Raw genomic sequence first — 23003 nt, 5'->3', positions numbered from 1 at the left:
AGAATAAGTTAAATAAGAAGATGAAGTAACCGTCGGCAATAACAGAAAATCAAAATATTTATTCAAGTCTTCAGCTGAGGAGAAAGAAAAAATAACCAAAAACACAAGGCCAGACATGGCAGATGCCACCATTCACAGCCACCACGTTCGAAGTCCCCAGGTGTTTCTAGGTCCTGTCCTGTCTCTGGCCCAGGCTTGTTCCCACTCTCTTGCAGGTCATTTCATTTTTCTCTCTCTTACTAAAGGAAGACTCCCTCCTGAAACTCAATGTCATTACCAGAGAACTTGGGTCTTCTTTAATCCCAAACCCAAGCAATCAGCATGCTTTTCAGAAAAAAGAACTCCACCAGACTGTCATGATGGAGTGCTTAAAGGGAAGTAGGAAGGGATAGAAGATATTTTGTCGATGGAATATTTTCCTAGGATTAAAAAGAATTTCCATTTTCTCCTCCTAAACAGTATTTACTTTTGTGTCATTAAGGATCAAACCTAGGGACTCTTGAGTGTAGTCTATCTTTTCCTGGCTTTCCCTATACTGTACAAAAAGCAGGTCCATTTTTGTTTCTTAACTGTGGCTCTGGAATTGAACTGGTGCTGTGGGAAGGAAAGGTGAAGATCATTCAAACTGTGACCATCTGGATTACATCCATGTGGGAAAGCAATAACACAGGAGAGGAAGGCTTGTCACTCCCTCTTGAGATTCTAGCAAGTCAAGAGGATCTTGCTGTACTTTGTCTTTGTGGAACAACGCACACAGGCTGTCGAGTATGATCTCTGTCACTTACAGAAGAGGCTCATCTTCAGGGGTAATAGGGTATTAGAATAATTTGGGAAGTTGGTGAGAGTATGCCTATGCCTAGTTGGTTGGGCTTTAAACATATTTCTTGGTGCTTGTGATAACTCACTGAAGACTGTGAAATGCTTTTCTAGTAAGTCTCTGGTGGCCATGCCATCTTGCATGGGGACAATCAGGAATCCCTGATTTCCAGTACACTCATTTCATTCTTTTGTTGAGCTGAAGATAGGTTTTCAGTCATCGTCATTCAGTCTTCCTATGGATAATTGTATTCATTAGAAGATTTGGGGGTGCAAGGGTAGAGGTAAGCCAAATATTTTATGATTAAATCTAGAGCTTTCTAGTGTGCTTCTTCAGCAAGAAATCATTGTAGTTCTCATGCCTCATACACAGCCTGGGAGAGGCTGCAGCAGGTTTCTCTGCTGAGAATGCAATCCAGTGAAACTGAAAGTAATTGCAGTGGCTAGAAAGCAGGATTTCTTGGTATTATGTTTTCAGTAACAGAATGAACTTGCCAGAGTGTCTTAGTCGTTCTTGGTTCTAGCTCACTGGAAATTTGACTTACTATCCTAGCATTAATTAGCTACTACTTCCCACCACTGGGATCTGCAGCTTCTGTCCTGGAGGCACAGAAGCTTGAGGACCTAATGTGAGTCTATTGAGAAAAGTGGGACTGTGTGATGGATATCACACATGAGACACAGAATGTCTCTCATTGGTCTTGGCTCAGCAAATCGCAGCCTGAGGTCGATGGAACTAGCTGCAATGTTCTTTCCAAGAAATGTTCTCTGCCTGGTTTCTCATCTTTCTCAGATTGTTTTTTATCAGCCTGATCAAGTCAGCAGGTGAAGCTGTCCTCAGGCTGTGGACAAAGATCTGTTGCCTGACTTGGTTATAAAAAAAAGTATGACAAAAAGCATTTGAAAAGGGATATAGAGAAAGGTTTAAGAAAGTGAACTTTCCATCCAGTGCCCTTTCTATAAAAATGGAACTGAGTTGAAAGGCATTTATCCATGCAACTGCTTTTCTTCACTACTTTGAGGGAAGTTTGTAATGTCAGGGTTTCTCTGTGCCTGGCTCTTCTGGATGCTAAGAAAAGTTTCAGGAGTAGAAAAGTCCAGCACAAGGGTCATGTCTGGGCCAGTCATTCAGATGCATTTGGCTCCAGAAAGAATGATTTGAAAGGATACTCACCCACCCCAGCTTTGTTATTTTTCTTGGCATTGCAAGCAGGCAAGGTAAAGAACACTAGCTCTTTAGTCAGCCAGCCAGCATGAGGTTTTCTCTGTCCTTCACGAACTAGAAGACTTCCTTCAAGGACTCTTCCCAGTAAGAGGGGACTGGACCCCATGAAATGTGTGGTTCTTAATGCTCAAATATCAGCAATGAGAAATGTCCCCAAATGACTTGTGCTCATACTATGAAAAGGCAATTGATGGAAATCTATGAACTTGTGACTACTTTTAATCTTGTAAGATGTTCCTAAACTTAAAATCTAGGGGACAATGAGCTTGCTATCTTGTGTATTTTGTTTTGTTTTGAGAAACTCAGCCATGAGCATCCATTTAAATTTTAAGAATAAGATACTGATATGTCCAAGCACCAATAGTTATGGAAACATTCATTTTGGTTGTGTAGGTAGGAGTAAAATTCAAATAAAAAGTTTAAGGGGCAAAGAAAACATTTTACCAAATGATTGTACTCATAAAGCTCTGATAGTAATATGTACTTCTAAGGAAGCTGAAAGACTCTTTCCTTACAAAGGCTGATTATTTCAGAATGATTTGTATAAGTGGTCAGATCTGAAACTAGAGAAAAATTCAGTTACCCTTTAAGGCTTTCAAGGCCAAAAGCAAACCCAAAACCGATAGTAGTTTACATTGTGTCTGACCACAAGGGGGCAATGTTCATACAACCAAAACCAATGAGGATTCCTCACTAGTATTTAGCTGCCTGTTCTGATTCATCAAATATAATAAGAAGGTGATCAGAGGAATCCAAGATTTGGTGGAAGGTTCAGAAGATGAGAAAATCAAACATTCTTGCTGAAATGATATGAGAGGAGGGAAGGTTTACCAATTTGAACTCTGCTTTTCAAGTGATTGCATCTGTTTCCTGGGGGAAGAGCTGAGAAGTTAAGGGAAATCAGTATTCTAAGTGGCTTCGGTCCTATTACTTTTAAGGTTTCAGTTAGCTATAAATGTCCAGTTGTATGATCAGCTTCTGGCAACTACTCTTAATTTCTATGCTGCCAGGTCATTTGGGCAAAGACCTCTCTCTTTAGCTTTCATGGGTTGATTTAGCTTCTAGCTGGAGTTTGGTGAGTGGAACTAGGGGCTGGGAGGCAAGAGACTGGAAAGCTATCATCAGGGATGGGGCTGTGTTCATTCAATGCTAACTCACACACCATCAGGTAATGCTCAGAACTTCTGGAGGAGTCTTCCTTTGCTTGGGGCTTCTTCTAATGGGTTGTTACAAAACGGAGACTGAAGTAGTACTTACTCTGCTTACTGTACCTAATATCCTTTCCCACTCTTTTAATCATCACTTTGGTAATTAATAAACCATTACAAATTGAACAATGGTATCTCCTTACATGCCTTAACAATATGTGGTAGGTCACATGGCTCAAATACTTGGATAGAGAGGCTCAGGTCTACAGGAAGATGGGGTTTGGCAACTTGAATATATAATGGCCAATTCTCAGGTGATGTATGCCTAATCTCCTTAACTAAAAGACAGTTCCACTTCAGATGTCACATCTGCTCTTCAAAACGGAATGCATTTCAGATGGCAGCTTATGATATTCCTGTCAGATTCCAACTGTTTAGGGGCTTTTTTTTCTTTATAAGGTAAAACAAGCTTTTAAAAAATGGTTGCTTCCTCCTATTGGAGGAACACGGAAAATAATTAGAAGATTTTAGGTTTGCCAAGAAAAAGGGAGGAAGGACATCTTGGGACAATCTCTGTAGTAAGGAAAGCTGGACTAATTTGGAATGAACAATCACCACACAGAGCTTACTTTAATGAAAACTCAGGAGGAACAAAAAGCATTTTCCCATGTCTGGTAGATTATCAAGGTCAAAAAATGGGTAATTGATCTTAAAAAAATGAGAATAGTTTTGTAAAATTGCATGCACTCAGCAGATGGGCTTATCAAAATGTAGTTTTAACCTAAAGTGTTAGAAATTTCTTTCTCTTTCTTCCCTTCTCTCTCCTCTGTCCTCTGTCTCTCTCTTTGTCTCTCTCTCTGTCTCCCCCCCCCCACCTGTCTCTGTTTCTATCATTTCTGTTTCTATCTTACATTCTGTAAGATGAAGCTTGGGCTTTGAATTACATGAAGATGAAACTCAAATGATCATAATTTCACTACTACCTCTATAGAATACTCCAACACTGTCCTTGTTTGGTGGGGGAGAGATAGAAAGTGGAGGAAATCTGAAGTGTTAGAACATTTGGTTTAAAAAAGAAAAAGAAACTACTACTTGAAAACATACAGCAGCACACACTGAGCAGACAGTTAGCTACTACAAATGACAGGTTATAGTCTACAGAAAAGCAGACAGGATGTGGGCCATGTGGTCAATTACAAGAGCACCACGAGCAATCAATGGATTTATGCGTCGAACAGTTCACGGAATTGGATTGGGCTGCATCAATTCTATTACTGATTGATTGTTGAATGGCAGTTCTTTACCTCATTGTTCTTTGGCTGCTCTTTTGATATAAATAATTTGGATCTTGAAACTGGCTTGAACAATTCTCCAAGTTCAGTGCTGTTTGTTTGCAGAATAGTTGGATGTGGAGCTAGCATGTCATTTCATTTACAATGATCTGATAATTCCTAAAGGTGACCCCTGGATTTGTAGGGGTGATTTACATTTAGTTGTACAGACATATGATCAAATAGTATGTTTAAGGTCCAGAACTGTTTTTCTAGCCGTGTTTCTCACTTAGCATTCAGCTTATAAGTTTTTCACAGACTATGTGGGTTATGTAGAAGCCAGTATAGGTTAGGTTTTGTTGTGTTCTCTAAGTTCAAACATTGCTTAAACTTCTCAAGACTTCCTTAGCATTTTAGGCCTAGTTTCCAAAATCTCTGAGTTCTTTACTGGATTAAATGGGCAGAAGGCATCTGGAACCCTGCAATAAAATTACCCACTGATGTTTTTCTCATTCACTTTTTCTTTTTCTTTTTGGTGCCAGTATTGGGGCTTGAACTCAAGACCTCAGGCTTTCACTTGACTTTTTCTTGCAAGGCTAGTGAGCCACAGCTCTACATCCTTGTTAATTGGAGATAAGAGTCTCATGGACTTTCTTCCCAGGCTGACTTCCAACCATGATCCTCAGGCCTCAGCCTCTGGAGTAGGTAAGATCACAGGTATGTGAGCCATCAGAGCCGGGTTCTCTTCCACTTCTTTAAGTAACACAAAAACAAGGAGGCTCATTTTCAGCTCCTTTCATCCATGGGCATCCCTCTTTCCATCCTATATCTAAACACTCACCTTTATCACTGAAATAACAAATAGGACTATCCTACCTCCACTTCTTCCAGGGGTGGTGTGTATGTGTGTGTGTGGGGGGGGGGAATGTGTGCTAACACAGACTGTTTTTCTTTATTTCATTGATAATCTCTTCTCAGCTAAAAGGATAAAAATGTTTGGTAGGCCAGTTGGGTGATTTTTTTTTTTTTGCCAGTCCTAGGGAATTGAACTCAGGGCCTGGGCATTGGCCCTGAGCTTCTTTTGCTCAAGGCTAGCACTCTACCACTTGAGCACCATGTCTGGTTTTTTCTGTGTGAGTGGTACTGAGGAATTGAACCTGGGGCTTCATGCATGCGAGGAGACAAGCACTCTACCACTAAGCCACATCATTTTTCCTAGCTATTTAACTAGCAGGTAAATGAATGGTTATATAACTACCTTCTCGCTCCAATATTTGGGTCACATTTAAAAGAAGAAAAAAATCTGCTGCTAACTAATGCTCTTTCCCCACAAATTCTCACCACCCTGTTCTTTCTTATTGGTCTGTATTTTTATTTTTTTTTTGAGGGATATTTTTAGCCAAGAAGCTTTTAAAAGAGGAAAAAGAAGCCACCCTGAGGGGATGTTCCATGCCTTCTAATAATACAAGGGAGAGGAGCAAAGGCAGGAAGCCTCTCCAAGGATTTCAGAAAAGAGGAAATGATTTTGCAAAGTAGCATCCTATGGGGAAGAGAAGCTAATGAGAGACATTTTGATCATTTCTACTCAGTAAAATCGAACTGCAAAAAAATCCACTTGAAAGCCAGGCAGAATCTTACTGCTGGGAGGGTGGGTGATGGAAGTTAATGAGTGCCTCGATGGAAGGCTTGGGTGGTGGGAAGGCTTGGGCCGAGGGCCAAAGGTGTAAGTTGTCTCCTCAGGAGGCCCCACAATCAGCTAAACACAGATATACCTAAGGGGAGGTAATAGCACACCATATTTATTATTATTATTATTATTAGTCCTGAAGCCTGAACTCAGGGTCTCAGCATTGTCCCTGACATTTTGTGCTCACGGCCATAACTCTTACATTTGAGACACAGCTTCACTTTCTTTTTTTTTTTTTTGACAGTCCTGAGGCTTGAACTGAAGGGCCTGACCTCCATCCCTGAAGCTTCTTTTGCTGAAGACTAGCATTCTACCACTTGAGCCCCAGCACCACTTCTGAGTTTTTCTGTGTATATGGTGCTGAGGAATTGAACCCAGGGCTTCATGCATGCTAGGCAAGCACTCTGAAGCCTCTAAAGCCACCTTCCACGACCTTCAAAACTTATTATTGAACATGAATGACAAACAGCTTGACAAAGAACATATGGAGGGTGTATACCACTAATATTCTGGATTTAGTTTCCCCCAATTTGAACCACTACTGTGGTTGGATTGGGACAGATCAAGGAAAGCTTGAGCTTCATGAAGTGGCACTGGGGCAGATAATAACTGCACAGTATTTGCTTTTCTATCTTGCCTTGAAAAAGTTCTGGACTTCCTTCATTCATATAGGAAAGTATGCAAAGAGCCAACAACAACAAAAAAGAAAGACTTTGGTTTTGGGTTGCTTTCCTGTGTGTGTATGTTGGTCATGGGACTTGAACTCTGGGCCTGGGCATAATCACCTTACCTCTTGAGGCACAGTCCCACTTCTGATTTTCTGGTGATTAATTGGAGATGAACCTATGGACTTTTTTTTTTGCCAGTCCTAGGGCTTGAGCTCAGGGCCTAAGCACTGTCCTTGGGCTTTCTTCAAGGCTAGAGCTCTACCACTTGAGCCACAGCACCACTTCCGGCTTTTTCTATGTATGTGGTACTGAGGAATTGAACCTGGGTCTTAAGGCATGCTTGGCAAGCACTCTACCACTAGGCCAAACTCCCACCCTCTTATGGACTTTTTTAGTTCCTGGGCTGGCTTTGATCTGTGATCCTCAGATCTCAGCCTCCTGAGTAGGTAGGATTACAGGCATGCCCAGCTGCTTCTTTGTTTTTATTTTTTTAATTTTATTTTTTATTGTAATTAATAGGGGAGTTGCAGTTATATTCACCAGATAGAATGTGCATTACTTCTCACACATTGATACTCCTTCTCATGTTTTTGTCCCCATTTCCCTCCCCCCACCCCTCCCCTTATCTTGTTTTGCTTTTTTGTTTTTATGCCTTTACTCATGACTATCAAAGACACATCTAGCAACTGAAACCAGGTACATTGAAAAAAAAAACCATAGGAACTTTGATTCACTTTTTGAAGGAAAAACAAATTCAGTGTTGTGACAGGATATCTCAAGGCCTTGAGCCAATTATTTCCTATGAGATGGAGAAATTATACTTTATTTTGGACCTCATATTGACTAGTTGCTGGACAGTGTTCGTAGTGGTAGGTGTAAAGTATGCATATGTGTGTCTCTGTGGGAAGTGCCTCCCATGTAGTTTGTCTTTTCAAGTTAGGAGTTCAGGAACCAAGCTGCCCTAAAGCAGACTGCTTAGGGCAGAAGAACTCTTTGCTGAGTTTAAACATCACCTTTCTCTTCACCCCTTCATTACCTTCCAACTCATTGTGTGAATGGGAAAAGAAACTAATGACAATCAAGTAATAATTCCAACTTCAAACACAGTTTTTTTTTAAGTCAGATAATGGTAACTCACATCTGTAATCCTAGCTATTTAGGAGGTAGATCTGAGGATCATGGTTCAAAACCAGGCTGTGCAAGAAAGTCTGTGAGCTACTTATCTCCAATTAACTACACGCATACACAAAAAAATGAACATGGAGCTGTGGCTCAAGTGGTAGAGTGATAGCCTGCTAGCCTTGAGGAAAAATTCTCAGGCACAGTGCCCAGATCCTGAGTTCAAGCCCCATGACTGGCACATCTGCACACGCGTGCACACACACACACACACACACACATTTTGTAAAGAAGGCATGTATTAAAGCTCATAGGAAGCTTACATCAGTCAATGCTACACACTTAATTATCAATAAATCGCAGCTACTATTTTATCCTTAATTAAGTGATCTGAGCTCCAATGCTAGCTTATCACTAAGCATCAAATACAGTCAGCCTCATCTGTAAAATGTGAGTAGTTTAGCTTTTCTAAAAATCAAATAAAGATGATGAATGTAAAAACATACTCTGGGAAAAATAAATTAGAAGGTCATGCCACAGTGAGTTCTTATCTCTGCTTTTGTGAGACTTTTGGAGTTTTCTTCCTATACTTTATACAATTCCGGAAGTGATGTCATCTCAGGAGCTAATGAAGGTGTCTTTCTGATGGTCTATGACACATCGTGGAAAATAGCTCGCAAACAGTATGGTAAACCCAGGGGATGGCATAAATCCACACGGTAGGGGTGTGGGGGAAGCCTAGTATTCTGCTATGTAACAGCATCAAAAGCATTAGGTCTAACAAACAGATGTGCACGCACTGTTCAGAAATGAGAGGGGTCTAGCAGCTCATGCAAGGCAGAGACACTGTCTAGTCACAGGAAGCATCAGGACAGGGCCTCCGACCTGTGGTCTAGAGGATTCTTACCTTTTTGACATCCCTGACCAAGTGGTACAATGTGTTTGAGGGCCCATGTCTCTGAAAACAATAAAGAAGAATCAAACAGTTTTGCTAGTCAGGGGATCTTACTGGCAAAGGAAGAAGGATCTGGAAGGATAGGTCTGGCTGGTTGCAGGGATGGGTCATCACAATGAACCTTGTTCTAGTTGCTCAGTTGTACCTGAATTTTCTAAACAAATACAGAATAGGCATTTTGGATTGATTTCCTTCAGAAAGTACATGAGTGGTTCTAGGTTCCAACTTCGTAAGGAAGTTGTCAGCTCTCTTGACAGCTGGGCTCGGTGTTGAAACAGCTAAGTTTGCATCCAGGGAAACCAAAGGGAGACAATTTACCCATTGGGAAATGCTTTGGCACATTATCATTGTGGCTCCTTAGTCGTTTTTCTTCTAGTGAATGAGAAATGATTTTGCAAAAGAGGTTAGCCAACTTCTTCTTTGAAGGACAGACAGTGAATATTTTAGACTTTGTGGGCGATATAGTCTAAGTCTGTTTAACTGCTGTTTAAAGAAATGGCCAGTCAGCTGCTATGCCTGTAAATCCAAGCTACTCAGGAGGCTGAGATCTGAGGATTGTAGTTTGTTCATGCATGCGAGGCAACACTATACCATTAAGTCACATTCCCAGCCCATGAGAGACTTACTTATCTCCAACAAACTACTCAGTAAAAGACAGAAGTGGAGCTCAACTGGTAGAATATTAGCCTTGAGCTCAGAGAGGGGGCGCAGGAGCAGCACCCAGGTCCTGAGTTCAAGCCCCAGGACTGGCAAAAAAAAAAAAGTGTAAGGGGGAAGAAATCACAATTCTGTATTAACAAAGCTTGACTGTTTCAAAAAGACTTTATTCATGGATACAGAACATCAAATTTCATCTGTCTGTTTGATCTATCTATCTATCTATCTATCTATCTATCTATCTATCATTTATCTATCAATCTAACTTACTTTTGAGACAGGAATTCCCTGTGTAACCCAAGTCAGACCTGAACTTTTAGTTTTCCTATATTTGCCCCCCAAGTGCTGGGATTATTATAGTATTTTAGTATTTCCTAGAATAGACTTCATTTTTTAGTTATTTCAACCATAGAGATGTTTAAAATAAAAGGCATTTCTTATCTTGTAGGCTATACAGAAACAGGAAGCAAGCCAGACTTGGACTTTAGATAAGTTTGCTGACTTGATTCAAAAAAAAGCTGCAGTCTCTTTTGGGGAAAAGAACGAGATGCAAAAAGGACATGTGTATGTGTGTGCACACTCATGCATTTGAAATGAGAATAAAGTGAAATCAGCTGCCGTGTGTTATCTCTCTAAAGTATCAATGTTGGACCTGAATTTCAGATAAACAACAAATAGTTTTTTTTGTTGTTTTTAATCTTTCATTTTATTTTATTATCAGGGTGATATATAGAGGGATTACAGTTACATTTGCAAGATAGTGACTACATTACATCTTTTTATTTTAATAACAAATAGTTTTAACATAAATATACCTCCTATGACTTTTGGAATCTGATTTGGCCTTCTATATTCATAAATGTCATGTCTGAAGATTGCACCAACTGTGGATTGGTAATATTTGGGAAAAAGTTGTAAGCTGGGCATGATGCTGGCATGCCAATAATCTGAGCACTCAGGGGCTGAAGCAGAAGGATCAAGAGAGAAAGGCCAGCTTAAAACTATACGGTGATAGTCTGTCTCAGAAACTTCTCCCTAAAACTGAACAGGAAAGCAAAGGAAATAGTGACATTGTCCAAAAGGAGAAATGCAATCATTACCTGACTTGTGAAATGTTAACCCTCTCTGTACAATACTCTCACAATACCTAAAAGAACTAAAGTAACTATATTGAATATGTATAGGCTTTTGTTTTCTCTTCCTCAGGATTTCCTAAATATGGTACAGCAACTATGTATAAAAATTACTTTTTATTGGGTACTGGAAGTAGTCTAAGAGATGAGAATTAAAGTGTGCCAGTAGATTGAGGAGAGTATAATGCCATCTAATGCAAGAACATTCGAAGTTTTTGTTATATACAGAGATAGGGGGATGGACTGTCCTTTCACTTAAGAAAAAAACAAAGCCCTCACTGTTTCTATGAAACTCAAGTTTAACTGGGCAGTTTTGGACTTTTATTTGCTAAATATGGCAATATGATTGGCAGATCTAAAACCATGATGGCAAAACCTTTATCAAATGGGTTGTTGTTTTGAACTTGACCACCTGCTGTTCACGTGACATGCCCACTCATCAGAACTCTGCCAACAGAAGAAGCTGTACAGATTCTGAGGTCCAACTCTTGGCTGCCATCAAACTCCTTGGACAAGTTATAGTACTTAAGCTGTTACCATCTCTAACATGGAGATGATATCACTTCATCTGGTAGGGTGGTTTGAAGGTAAATAACCCAACACATATTAAAATATTAAAATAGTTTTTGGCCCTCAACAAATGTGAGGACCATTATTATTTGGGGGGGCACTCACTGTTTCACGGTCCTTAACATTATAGCCCAGCACTCACCACACTTGATGGGTGTATGAGATATACTGGCCTTCCTCAATCGAGAATAGCCTCATTTCTTTTTTTTTCTTGTCAATCTGTCAGTCACCTCCCTGCTTCCTTAACTTTCTGATTTGTAAGCTGTTGGACTCTGACTTACTTCTTTCATACTGTAAGTCTCAGGGTGGCAAACTGGCAGAGAAAACAGTAGTCTGAAACCATGTTGCTTTCAGCTTTCTGCAGTGGGAATGAGACGCAGCCGAAGCACCTGCTGTTGGCTGAGCAAAAGGCAATAACCCTTGGCCTCGACTGTACTTTACCTAATGGGACAGATAAATGCTAAGTCAAATGAGGGGGAAGTTATTTCTGAGATAGAAGCTTAGATTCCCTGCCAGCTTTTTTTTAAATTTTAACTTAGGAGTTCTGAGATCTTGAAGATGTCATCTATTAGCCTCCACTATGGTTTGAAGTTTTATGCATCTGCAAAACTCATATTGAACTGCATACTCATAGCCTGCATACTGATGATAGAGCCACTCCAAGGTGATTCGACCCCAGGACTTCCAAGTTGTAAGTGGAATCAGGGCTAATACAGAAGAGGCTTCATACAATATTTGCCTGTCTGCCACTTTTGCCATATAAGAACCCGTGTCTGTCCCACTCAGAGGACATATCCATAAGATAGAGCCATCTCCTCTCATTAGACAGCAAAGCTGCTGGTGCTTTGATCCTGAACTTTCAGCATTCAGAACAATAAGAAATCATTGTCCTTTATAAATTGCCTAGCCTCAGGAACTTTGTTCTCGCATCTGTAAAATGGCCAAACGGTATGATGCTCTTTAAACTTCTTGAGATTTTAAAGGATATCAGCAGAAAACAAAAGAACAACAACAACAAAAACCAAAAATGCATCTTGGTGATTCTAAACAAGTCATTGCTTACATTTTATCTCACTAGCATGGAAAAAGAATAAACGTGAATGTTCTGAGCTTAACAGAATGGTAGTCTAGGGAACTCAAATGGCTTCCTGGAGGATTGGTGTTGAATCAATCATTCTTTGCCTCAAATACCCTCTAGGCTCACAGAATAAAAAAATATTCTGGTTTTCCAGAGGCTTTTAATCTTTGTGTAAAAAGTAAATGATCAAGTAACATTTTGCCTTGGACCTTGACAACTGAGCAGTTAAAACAGGTGGAAGCTAGGTGACTTGGCGTTGGTTGTCTGGGTAGGTGTAAGGGAATACTTGCGAATAATGATCTTCATGCATTGATGGGGTAGAGGGGAAGAGAATCTCAGGAATTTGGGAAGCAGGAGAAGGTTAAAACAAAACCCAAAAACAAAACAAGAGGAACACAAAAAAGCGCCTTATCTTGGCCCTACCGTATTGTACAATTCCTCTAGTCTGGAGATGGTGAGAAAACGGTGCATGCTTACTCCATTCTCTATGAGTAATTTCACAAAATCCACTCTATCCAAAACTAGGGCATCCAGCATGGCTTGCTCCAGGGACCCCACCTGCAAATCAAGTCACTGAGTTAGTCTGCTCAGGAACTAGGGGGTATGGTTTCTCAGTGTTCACCCCAGCAGCTCATACACAAATATCATGACATCAGGATACAATCATTGAACACATCTAAGACTATGCCAGAGAGACTGGCTGTAAGATCCAGTCTTTGAACTCCCTCTCCTGTGTGTGAGGGCCTATCTTTAGAAATAGAAGTCAAGGACTTCCAAGTTCTGTTTCTTCTCGGCCTTACTTTCTTCTTGGTCCTGAAAAATTGCCACGGATTACCAGTGCAAACATCTGAAAGGGCAGTGAAGTGCTTGAGTGGCCACTTTCCACCCCATTTCCATTTCCTTCGGGCTCTAATGAGACCGCCTGAATGATCAGAAAAGAGGAACCCAAAGAGGTGGAAACGATCTGAACACGCCGAGGATCTCTGGATAAACAGGCAAGAGAAAGGTGAGCTATTCTCACTGCACTAAAAGAACAATCTCCTTTCTGAGTACACCCTGGACACCAGCACTTTCATTTAATTCCTTTTGCAAAAGGTTCCCCAATACTTAGATTCCTTGACAAGTTAAGTCCGCACTAGCAATCTGCTGGTGATACCAGAGGACAAGCTGTGAGGATGGGGGCAGGGATGGAAGGGTTAAGAAAGATCTGCCCAGGACTGGTGTGAGGCCAGGCACAGAACTCCAAGGCCAGGCTTGCTGTGTGGCCTCCCATGGATGTGTGTGTATACCCTCCAACGGCCGGTTTCCCAAGCGTTTATTTTTGGTAGTGTCAATTGAGGGAAACAAACCAAGAACAGTTATATAAATCTCTGGTTCTCTCATGTTGCCCTTTGGAAAGAGGGAGGATCTGTGCTCAGCCAGGAGGACCAGATGGCACCTGCATGGGGGGGCCTGGTAATTCTGCATCCTGAGGTGCTGCCCAGCCACACACCAACATGGCATCACCACGTGGAGCTGCAACCTCTTCCCTCTGCCCTCTTCAAAGGTGATCTGAAGCAAACAAATCCTACCTGTCCATTTCATTTTAACTCACACAACTCCACGTGTGTGTCCGGAAAGCACCAGAAAGAAAACCATTTGCACGGGGATGTCTGCCATCCTTCCGTGGTCATTTAGAAATGAAAACGGGAGAGTATCCGATGGTGTATGGAGTTAGAGTGCCACCAGGGGGCAGCATTTCCCCAACTATGAGACAATTCTGGACAGAAATTTTTTAGTTTTGCTTTTTTTTTTTTTGTGGTTGTTGTCTGTGCCCCACCCCCCTGCTTTCATCTTAAGGAAAAGGCAGTCAAGTAGTTTCCTGAGCTACTCTCAAATATTCCTTATACAAATACCCTGGCCCAACCAAGAGGGCTTTTCAGGAGTGATGACATATACTCTACCGGCCATTGTTGCCCATAAATAAAGATTTGGCTGCGAGCGATGTCCACTCTGTCCCAGGCTAAAGCTAAGCTCAATTGGTCTGGGGCTGAGGCATTGGCTCCTGTACAGACAAGTGGGAGAAAAGAATGAGAGAGAGAGAGAGAAAGAGAGAGAGAAACAATGATCAATAATCATACCACAAAGGCCCCTCCCCTCCCTTCCACCCCCCAATCACTCTGTCATTGACTCTTCCTGAAAACCACTCTGCAGCAAGGTGTCTGACATTTGATGCTACTGGCACATTTGAGGAGGGTAGTTCTTGGTTGTGGAATGCCTTATATACTGTAGATTATTTAAGAATATCCAACAATACCTTCCACCCCATCCTCAGTCATGCCCATCAAAAATGATTCTAGGCAGGGTCCAAGTGGCCCCTAGAATGAAGGGAGACAGAATCATCATGTGGAGATCTGCTATTCCACAGCCTGGGTCAACTGTGGTCCATAGTAGGGGCATTGATGAGTATTGCTCTAAGGGATAAAGTCAGTGTGCAGTGAGTCAGAATCTGTACGGCCCAGGTAGCTGGAGAGATGTCACTCTACCACACAGTTTGCTTCTCTTGGCCAGCCTGGTTTCGAGCCATCACATTATGCAGTGTTTAGTTAGAAACTACCTGACTACTGTGGCCTCTCTATTGAGCTAAGTGCAGCTAAGACATGGGTGGAGATGTGACTCAGGAGGATTCAATGCTTGCCCTGTAGGCAAGCTGGGCTCCATCCCTGGTACTGGGGAAAGGAATCAAAACCCCAAATGAAACACAAACATGGCTGAGAAAAGTTCATAGTATCTTAGGATTACTATGATTTGAAGACGGTAGCCTTTGGGACACATTTTTCAGTTTCTCCTCTTAATGATGCACGGGTGTGCACACACACAGGTGGTGATTTAAATATAAATGAATTAAAAATGTGAACTCCTGGGTTGGTGACATTAGCAGCATTTCAATGCTCAGTGGCCATGTCTTGTTAGAAGCTGTGGAATTTGAACTGGAGAGAAGAATTAGTGAGCCGTTCCTTTCTTCACTTGGGCCTTGTGATCACTTCTCAAGAACTCTACTATGGGAGCCACAACCCCAGTCGGTTTTTACTCATTCATGCCTTGTTTCTCAGAGGGAATCAAACATTTTTTTCTGAGGCTGGCCTCAGAAAATCATCCTCCCCTCTCCGCTTCCCTAGTTACCGGGATGAAAGAGGAGTTATCACTATTCCTGGCTTATTCTGAAGATAGAATATTGCTAACTGCCTTGAACCATGATCAAGAAGACATTTCTATCATGTCAGAAAGTTCTCCGGGTTCAGTGGCTGTGAATAGAGACAGCACACAGGCTTAGAGGGCCCCAGGGGCTACTCAAGTCTCATGACTGTGACATTGAACTTCTCTGAACTGCTGTTTTATAATTGGTATAAGAATTACCCTCATTTGCTTGCCTGAGATGTTGTGAGATCATACATATAAACTACAGCATGTAAACAAGATTTTTGCAACTCATTAACATCTTTGGTGCTCAGAAAAAGAGGCCCTTATGCCCCACAGAAGGGGACAGCCGGTAACGGGAAGTCTATTATAGAAAGAGAAAGAACTCTTCCCTGGCTCACCTATTTGAAGCATCTAAGCATTTTGGCTAAGTATCCCATGCTTCTATATGTTGTCATATGTGGGTCCCCAAATAACTCTGGAAATGGAGTCTGATTTACTGTCTGCATTGGGCAGATGAAGATACCAAGGGCCAGAATGGTTGGGGTAAATAGTGAAAGATGGAATAGCTATGGATAGAGAGATAAGCAGAATGACTCTTCATCATGTGCCAGGTGAGATTCAGACCCACCATACTAATCCTTCCCCCCATCACTGCTTATTCTGACACTTGTGAGGGATGAGAGGATAACCATTGTGTGGGCTATTCCTCCTTCCCTCTGGGCTACTCACCAGAGAGGCTGAAGCAATAGAGAGGTCAGGGCTGCGGCCAGCTGAACTTATTATCATACTAACCATGCCCAAGCTGGCACATATTACAACCACCTGGGGAGTTCATGTCACAACATCCAGTGGGCCAGTTACCCCGTACCAATTAAATCACATTGTTTGAGCTCTTTTCCAATGCTTGTGCTAAATTAGCCTGCCAATCTTCCCTCTACCCTGTGATTGTGTAATGAGGACATTGAGACTTAGGCAAAACATTTGCTTAGGTGAGCAGGCGTAAGTCCAGAGAACTTTCTAGAACACAGATTCTTGGGTCACACTTCCAGTCATCCTGCTTTTTACATTTTATTTATTTATTTTATAGTATCAGAATTTGAACCCAGAGCCTCCTCCAGCTATTCTGATTGGGTAGCTCTGGAGTGGAGTGTGAGTTTCCAAATTCCCAGCCAACTGTGGGCAACACTGCTACTGAATGATGAATAGTAACTTGTTTACCTAAGGAATTTTCCATCAAGGAGATTATCACCTAAGAAAACAGCAGAAACTGCAAACTCATATTAGAGTCCCTGGCGTAAGCAAGTGATAAATAGGAATGTGTCAGGATGTGTTGTCTTCAATTTGGAGAGAGAAAATACATAAAGCTTCATTGGGATTCTATTAGCAAAGCTGGTGCTTTATACTTTCCTATGCTTGCTTCTTTTTCTTTTTCTTTTTAAAAATGGTTTGCTCTTGGGGCTTTAACTCAGGGCATAGATGCTGTCCTTAAGCTTTTTCCTTTTTATTTTCCTTAAGGCTAGCACTCTACCACTTGAACCACAGCTCCACCTTTAGCTTTTTGGAGGTTAATTGGAGCTAAGTGGGCTTTCCCATCTGGGTTGAACCACAATCCTCATTTCTCAGCCTCCTGAGTAGCTAGCATTATAGGTGTAAGCCACTGGCACCTGAGTAGTTTTCCTTTTAAAAACTTACTTTACTTCAAATGAATACATATGTACTGTACATTGATTTGTGTATTTATGGAACATGAAGTGATATTTACATAATGTATACAGTGTGTAATCAGATCAGGGTAACTCCCAGATCCCTTGCCTTAAACATATTATTTTAAAGGGGTTGGAGAGCATGGTAACCCTCAATATTAGCTGTTTGGAAATATTGTTAGTTGTCGTCTACCATAGTTATCCTACTGTGAACATCAGAAATCATTCCTCCTATCCAACTCTACCCAGTATCCACTGGCCTTACCCTCCGTCCTTTTTTCTTCTTATCTTTCCCAGGTATCTACTATTCTACTCTCTACTTTCACAAAATCCAGGTAGCAGCTTCCACGCAGATGTGAGAACACACAGTGTTTGTCTTTTTGTGTCTGTCTCCACTTCTGTGTTTGTGCAGGTGACACGATTTCACTCTTTTTATTTGCCCCATCGTACTGCAGTGTTGAGACCACATTGCCTTCGTCTATTCTCCCACAGATGGATGCCCAGGCTGATTCTGTATGTTGACTATTGTGCAAGCAAACGTGAGTTCTTTGATATACTGATATCATGGCCTTTTGATTAATGCCTAGGAGTGAGACTGCTGGATTGAATGGTAGGTCTACTTCTAGCTTCTTGAGGAACTGTTACACAGTTTTCCATAGCGCCCACACGAATTCACACCCCCTCTAATGCTCTATGAGAGAGCTGCTTTGGTTCTTTAGCACGTCTGTTGGTCACAGCTGATACACTGCAATGGTTTATTCATCTGCTTTGCCATTTGGATGTCACAAACTCATCTGCTACACAAGTCAATGACAGCAGCGCAAACACAAACAGGAAGCCTTTCAGGAAGCAGGGATGGAGGTTGAGGTGAGAGACAAGCTTGAATGTAATTAGGTAAGTGTCAAATAAAAACATGAAGCCAATGACTTTTTAAAAATTGAAAATATATCACTCCAGCATGGTCCTTGCTGACAGTTTTGGATCTGCTTAGGATGACTAACTATTCTGGTCTGCCTGAGAAAGTGACTATTTTCACTGAGAAATTCCTGCATGCTGAGAGTTGTCTCGATCCCATTAAGAGTGAGCATAGGGTCACCTTGTCCTCACCTGTTGCTGTGCACTGGAGTCTCCTAGAGACTCATGCTCATGACCTCTCCATCCCCAGAGATTCTGGAATCATCAGCCCTTGTCATTGCAGTGTTTGAAAACTAGCCAACAGTTTAAAATTGTCCAAAAGGAAACATACTCTTTGCTTGACTTGTATAACTGTAACCCTTTTGATATTTTTTAAATAATTAAAAAATAATCACCTGTCCAGGTGATTTTAATGGTAAGACAAGAGGAAGAATCTCTAGTGTACATAATGTCTGCTCATTGATTTGCTCAATCATTGTTCATTCTATTGTGTATTCAAAGGTTTTGATGTCTTCATATCTGATACACACTCTACCAGCATGAGGACCAAGATAAATAAGACAGAGTCCTTTGTCTTAAGAGACGAAACTCCCCTTCTCTAATTTAATGTCAATGAATGTAAGAATTCATTTACCTGCTCAATAGATATACCTATACACACATGTATATATGCCTACATATATACATATATGCATACATAATATATACATAGATAATACATACAGATAGTTAGCTAGTTAGAGATTGATAGAGACATAGACAACTACCTATCTTCTGTTCCACAAACTGCATGGGGATTGATATCTGATTTTCAACCAGATAGTAGTCAGCAGTCTCTTTACAGAGCTTACATTCAATTCACGGTGGAAGAGAGCTCAAGAAATCAGCAAAATAAACCACGGAAGTGTGCACTTTCAGGTCGTATGCTTCCACAAAGGTGCAGGGTTCTCCCAGGGGATGTGGGATCTGTGTCTATTCAAAAGAAGGCAGTGATGTAGCACTGTGCATCCACCCAAATCTCACATGTTCTTATGATGATATTAGGATCAACCCACAGGCCAGGCTGTCCCCTAAAACACGGCTGTAAATGGAGTCATTGGACAGACTTGAAGACACAAGCATCTGAAGCTTTTGGAGTGTGCAGTTGACCTGCACATGAGACACAGAGGAGGTGAAAATGCCCCGAGGTTTTGAAAGGGGTTTGGATGCGATGTGGATCTTGCTTCTTAACCAGGTCCCTTGTCTAGGGAGGATATGAGGATTTAGCACTTTTGGGGAAGAAGATCATTCTAAGTACCCACAGGGGAGGTGATGATATAGGCAAGGTTAGTGCCTGTCTGATAAGAACGTTTGAACTGAGAACAGGTCAGGTAAAACTAACACAAAGAGGCAGGCACCCATGGCTCGTGCCTGTACTCCTAGCTATTCAAACACTGAGATCTAAGGATTGTTGTTTGAGTCTAGCCACGGGGTGGTGGTGGTGGGGGTGTCTAAGTCTCTTTTCTCCAATAAACCACCCTAGAAAAGTCGGATGTGGCCATGTAGTGGTAGAATGCTAGCCTTGAGCAAAAGAAGCTCAGGGAGAGCACCCAGGCCCCACATTGAAGCTCCAGGACCAGAAAAAGAAAAAACAAGAAAACAAACAAAAAATCTAACATGAAGAATTGGCGGGGGGTGGGGGGTGGGGGGTGGGGGTGGGGGTGGGGGCGGGGATAGCCTAGGAAGTGGAAAGCCCAAATGTATAGGTGTTAATGTAAGAATAAACACGGGTAAATATCAGACATAAAAATACGATTTTGTTATTTTGTCTTAATGTGGTAGGCCAGGAAAAGAGCTGAGAGAAAATAAAGTGACTTTTTCTTTCCAGGCATAAATAAGGTTTTGAAGAATTAATTTCTTGGAGAAAAGAGAATAAGAAAGGAATTCTTTCAAAGGGAACAGTGTGGGCAGAATGGGGACATGAAATGCCAATGATTATTTGGGAGATTCATGCCAACATGCTGCTGGGCTGTGTGTTTAGACACAGAAACAGAGAGAACAGTAGAGGTCATGTAAATAATTGCACAAATTTCCCCTCTATCCTGAAGCTATATGGAGACCACATATGTGGTCTAAGAAATGGCGTAGTGTAAATTATGTCTTAGAAAATTTAATTTGTTGCAGTGTAGAGGATTAAAGACACAAGTGGACTGGAGGAAAAAAAGGAGATAGGAAAGTTTTGCCATGTTCTGGGGAAGGGAATGATGAAGATGGGCAGGAAGAGCTCGGGTGGAAGGGTATCTAGAGCACAAAATGGAAAACCTCCTGTAATTCATATTGTAATTGAATTGATCAAGGGAGAGAGAGAGAGAGAGAGGAATCAGAGTGATCTGTTAAGCTTCTACTTTGGGATCTGGACATGCAATGACTGATGGAAAGAGGCAGGACAGGACACAATGAAGCTTTTCATTCTTAGCTACAGGGAGCTGAAGGGACAGAGAGAGAGGGGGGGGAGAAAGGAGGAGAGAAGGGGAGGGGAGAGAGGGAGGGAGGGAGGGAGAGAGAGACAGAGAGAGACAGAGAGAGAGAGAGAGAAAGAGAGAGAGAGAGGAGAGAGGGGGAGAAAGGAGGAGAGAAGGGGAGGGGAGAGAGGGAGGGAGGGAGGGAGGGAGAGAGATACAGAGAGAGAGAGAGAGAGAGAGAGAGAGAGAGAGAGAGAGAGAGAGAGAGAGAGAGAGAGAGAGAGAGAGAGAGAGAGAGCGCTTCTAGTGGCCCCACAGGCCGACTGTGCCTAATTTACAAATGAAGCTTTATCAGAGCTGTGAAAGGATAGGAGGAGCAGAGCATGTGTGGGGGCTTTGGTACTATGTGGGATTTCCACTGGGGGTATCCACTGGGAGTCTTAGACGACACCCCCAACAGATAAGTCCAAGCTCCCATATCCAGTGCTCATCTGTTCCTCAGAAATGTTTGTGAAAAGAGTATTTTTCTTCGGTTAAATATGCTCATTTTGCTCTTTTGTTATGTTCCTTAAATCTCTCTATACAGTATGTGCTAATCTTTTTTAAAATATTATTTGTCATTTAATGAGTTGGGTTATAATAGCCCCAGGGTGGCATTCCAAGCTAGAGATTATTCACAACTGGAAGGCTTTCTTCTAAGTTATGACAAAGTGGAACTCCCTCCTGTAAGCATAATTTATCTGCATAATCCTGTTCACAACCCACCTCTTCTATTTCTATGGCCTGAGGTAGGGTCTAGAGAGAACTCCTGCCATCTTCCAGTTCACCCTTGTGTTGGCACATCCTGTTCCAGTGAAAGGAGAGAATGGTACATTTCAGGACATTCTTCATCTGCATGAGTACCTGGGAAGGCTGCCAGGGTTGGATTGTCTTTCTTTAACCTTTGTCCTCTTCCTCCCACATAACTCCTGCGTAGAGATATTTACCCACATATTTCCCACTTGCACCAAAAAGGGGGGCGGTTCTCTTTATATGCTTTTCTTTGTTTGCTTCTGAAGCTTTTCAGTAAAGGAAGAGGGAAATGCACCATCATGAGTATACTGGAAAGCTGGGAGAGTTGTGTAGGTAGGAGAATGTCTTGGCCAGTCACTTTGCATTAGTAATATTCCTGCAAATGAAATATGGAGGATGGATAGGGATGTGCTCAGGGGAAAGTGTCTTAGAAGACCAGTGAAATCCATCAAATTAAAAACTCCCCAAAGTCCAATGGTGCCAGACCTGTCAAGAAGAGATAGATATGATAGATTTTTGTGGGGGAAGAAAAAGCTGCCCAGAATTAATAAGTTCTTTTGGATAAAGGGAGGGAGAATGTGCTGGAGGTTTTGATGCTGGATAACTGCAAGGATGGTGACTTTCTGAGCAGAGGTGAAGAACTTAGGTGGGAACCAGCTCTTGACAGAAATACAACTTAGCTTTATTTATTTCATTTTTTTGGAGACAGCTAATTTGATTGACTTTTGAGGTGCCTGTGGCCACCAAGGAAGTTTTTTCTGGAGGCTATGGTTAAGAGGGACAGAGAATGAGGCAAGGTGGCATGCACATTTTGAGGTTAGTTGCTTAGTTGTGGTTTATAAGTTTGGCAGAATGTAAAGAATAGCAATAAAAGGGACTGACAAAGGAAATGAAGAAATGATTCTAAGGAATAATACTCAATATATCTAACATCAAGGAAGGGTACACGGAAACATACTTACTGCCATATTATAAGGGCCAATTATGTGCCGGACAATTTACAAGTATGATCTCATTTGTACTATGAACATCACCTTCCCCACACTTTGTGAGTCAGAACACAAAAACTCGGAACACTGGACTAACTGAAGAAGCAGGATCTAAACTGAGGTCTCATTGGGGGTTGGTGGTTTACACCTGTAATCCTAGCTACTCAGGAGGCTGAGATATGAGGATCACAGTTCAAAGACAGCCAGAACAGAAAAGTACCCATGAAACTCTTATCTCCAATTCATTACTCAAAAATCCACAAGTGGCACCGTGGCTCAAAGTGGTGCAATGCTAGCTCTTGAGCAAAAGAGCTCAGAGACCATGCTAAGGCCCTGAGTACAGGTGCTTCAACCACCACCACCACCACCACCACTACCATCACCACCACCATATACCTTTCGTATATGAAGATCACTAAGTTTAGAGGAGTCTAACTGAAAGGCAAGGCCACACGAGTCAGGTTGCTAGGATACACCTTCATATACCGAGAGTAGCAATGCTGCTTATTCCCAGGGGCCTCCCCTAGGCCTGTGGCTGCATTATGGATAAAACCCAAAATTAAAGGCTAGAAGCACACTCAAAAAAGGCAGATGAGTTCTGTGGATAATTTATTCTTTACTCCGTTATCTTTCCCTGAATGATAACTGTCTCTTTT

At 41.7% G+C, this 23003-nt stretch overlaps 1 protein-coding gene across 10 annotated transcripts in view; it reads right to left on the bottom strand.

Annotated features, from left to right (window-relative positions):
• Positions 1-23003, bottom strand: part of Trpm3 (transient receptor potential cation channel subfamily M member 3) — a 473683-nt gene that overhangs the window by 80555 nt on the left and 370125 nt on the right. For all 10 annotated transcript variants that reach the window (XM_090329658.1, XM_090329656.1, XM_090329657.1 and 7 more), the window contains 3 exons: positions 14271-14371; positions 12751-12885; positions 8842-8892 (listed from right to left, as the gene is read on the bottom strand). In XM_090329658.1, the coding sequence (XP_090185784.1) occupies positions 8842-8892; positions 12751-12885; positions 14271-14371 (287 nt within the window). The remainder of the gene's footprint in view (positions 1-8841; positions 8893-12750; positions 12886-14270; positions 14372-23003) is intronic.

Source organism: Megascapheus bottae, chromosome 3 (genome assembly GCF_031878675.1).
Source record: "Megascapheus bottae isolate mThoBot1 chromosome 3, mThoBot2.hap1, whole genome shotgun sequence".
Classification (NCBI taxonomy): domain Eukaryota; kingdom Metazoa; phylum Chordata; class Mammalia; order Rodentia; family Geomyidae; genus Megascapheus; species Megascapheus bottae.
The sequence above is the reverse complement of the archived record's forward strand: the minus strand, read 5'-3'. Positions and strand labels throughout refer to the sequence as shown.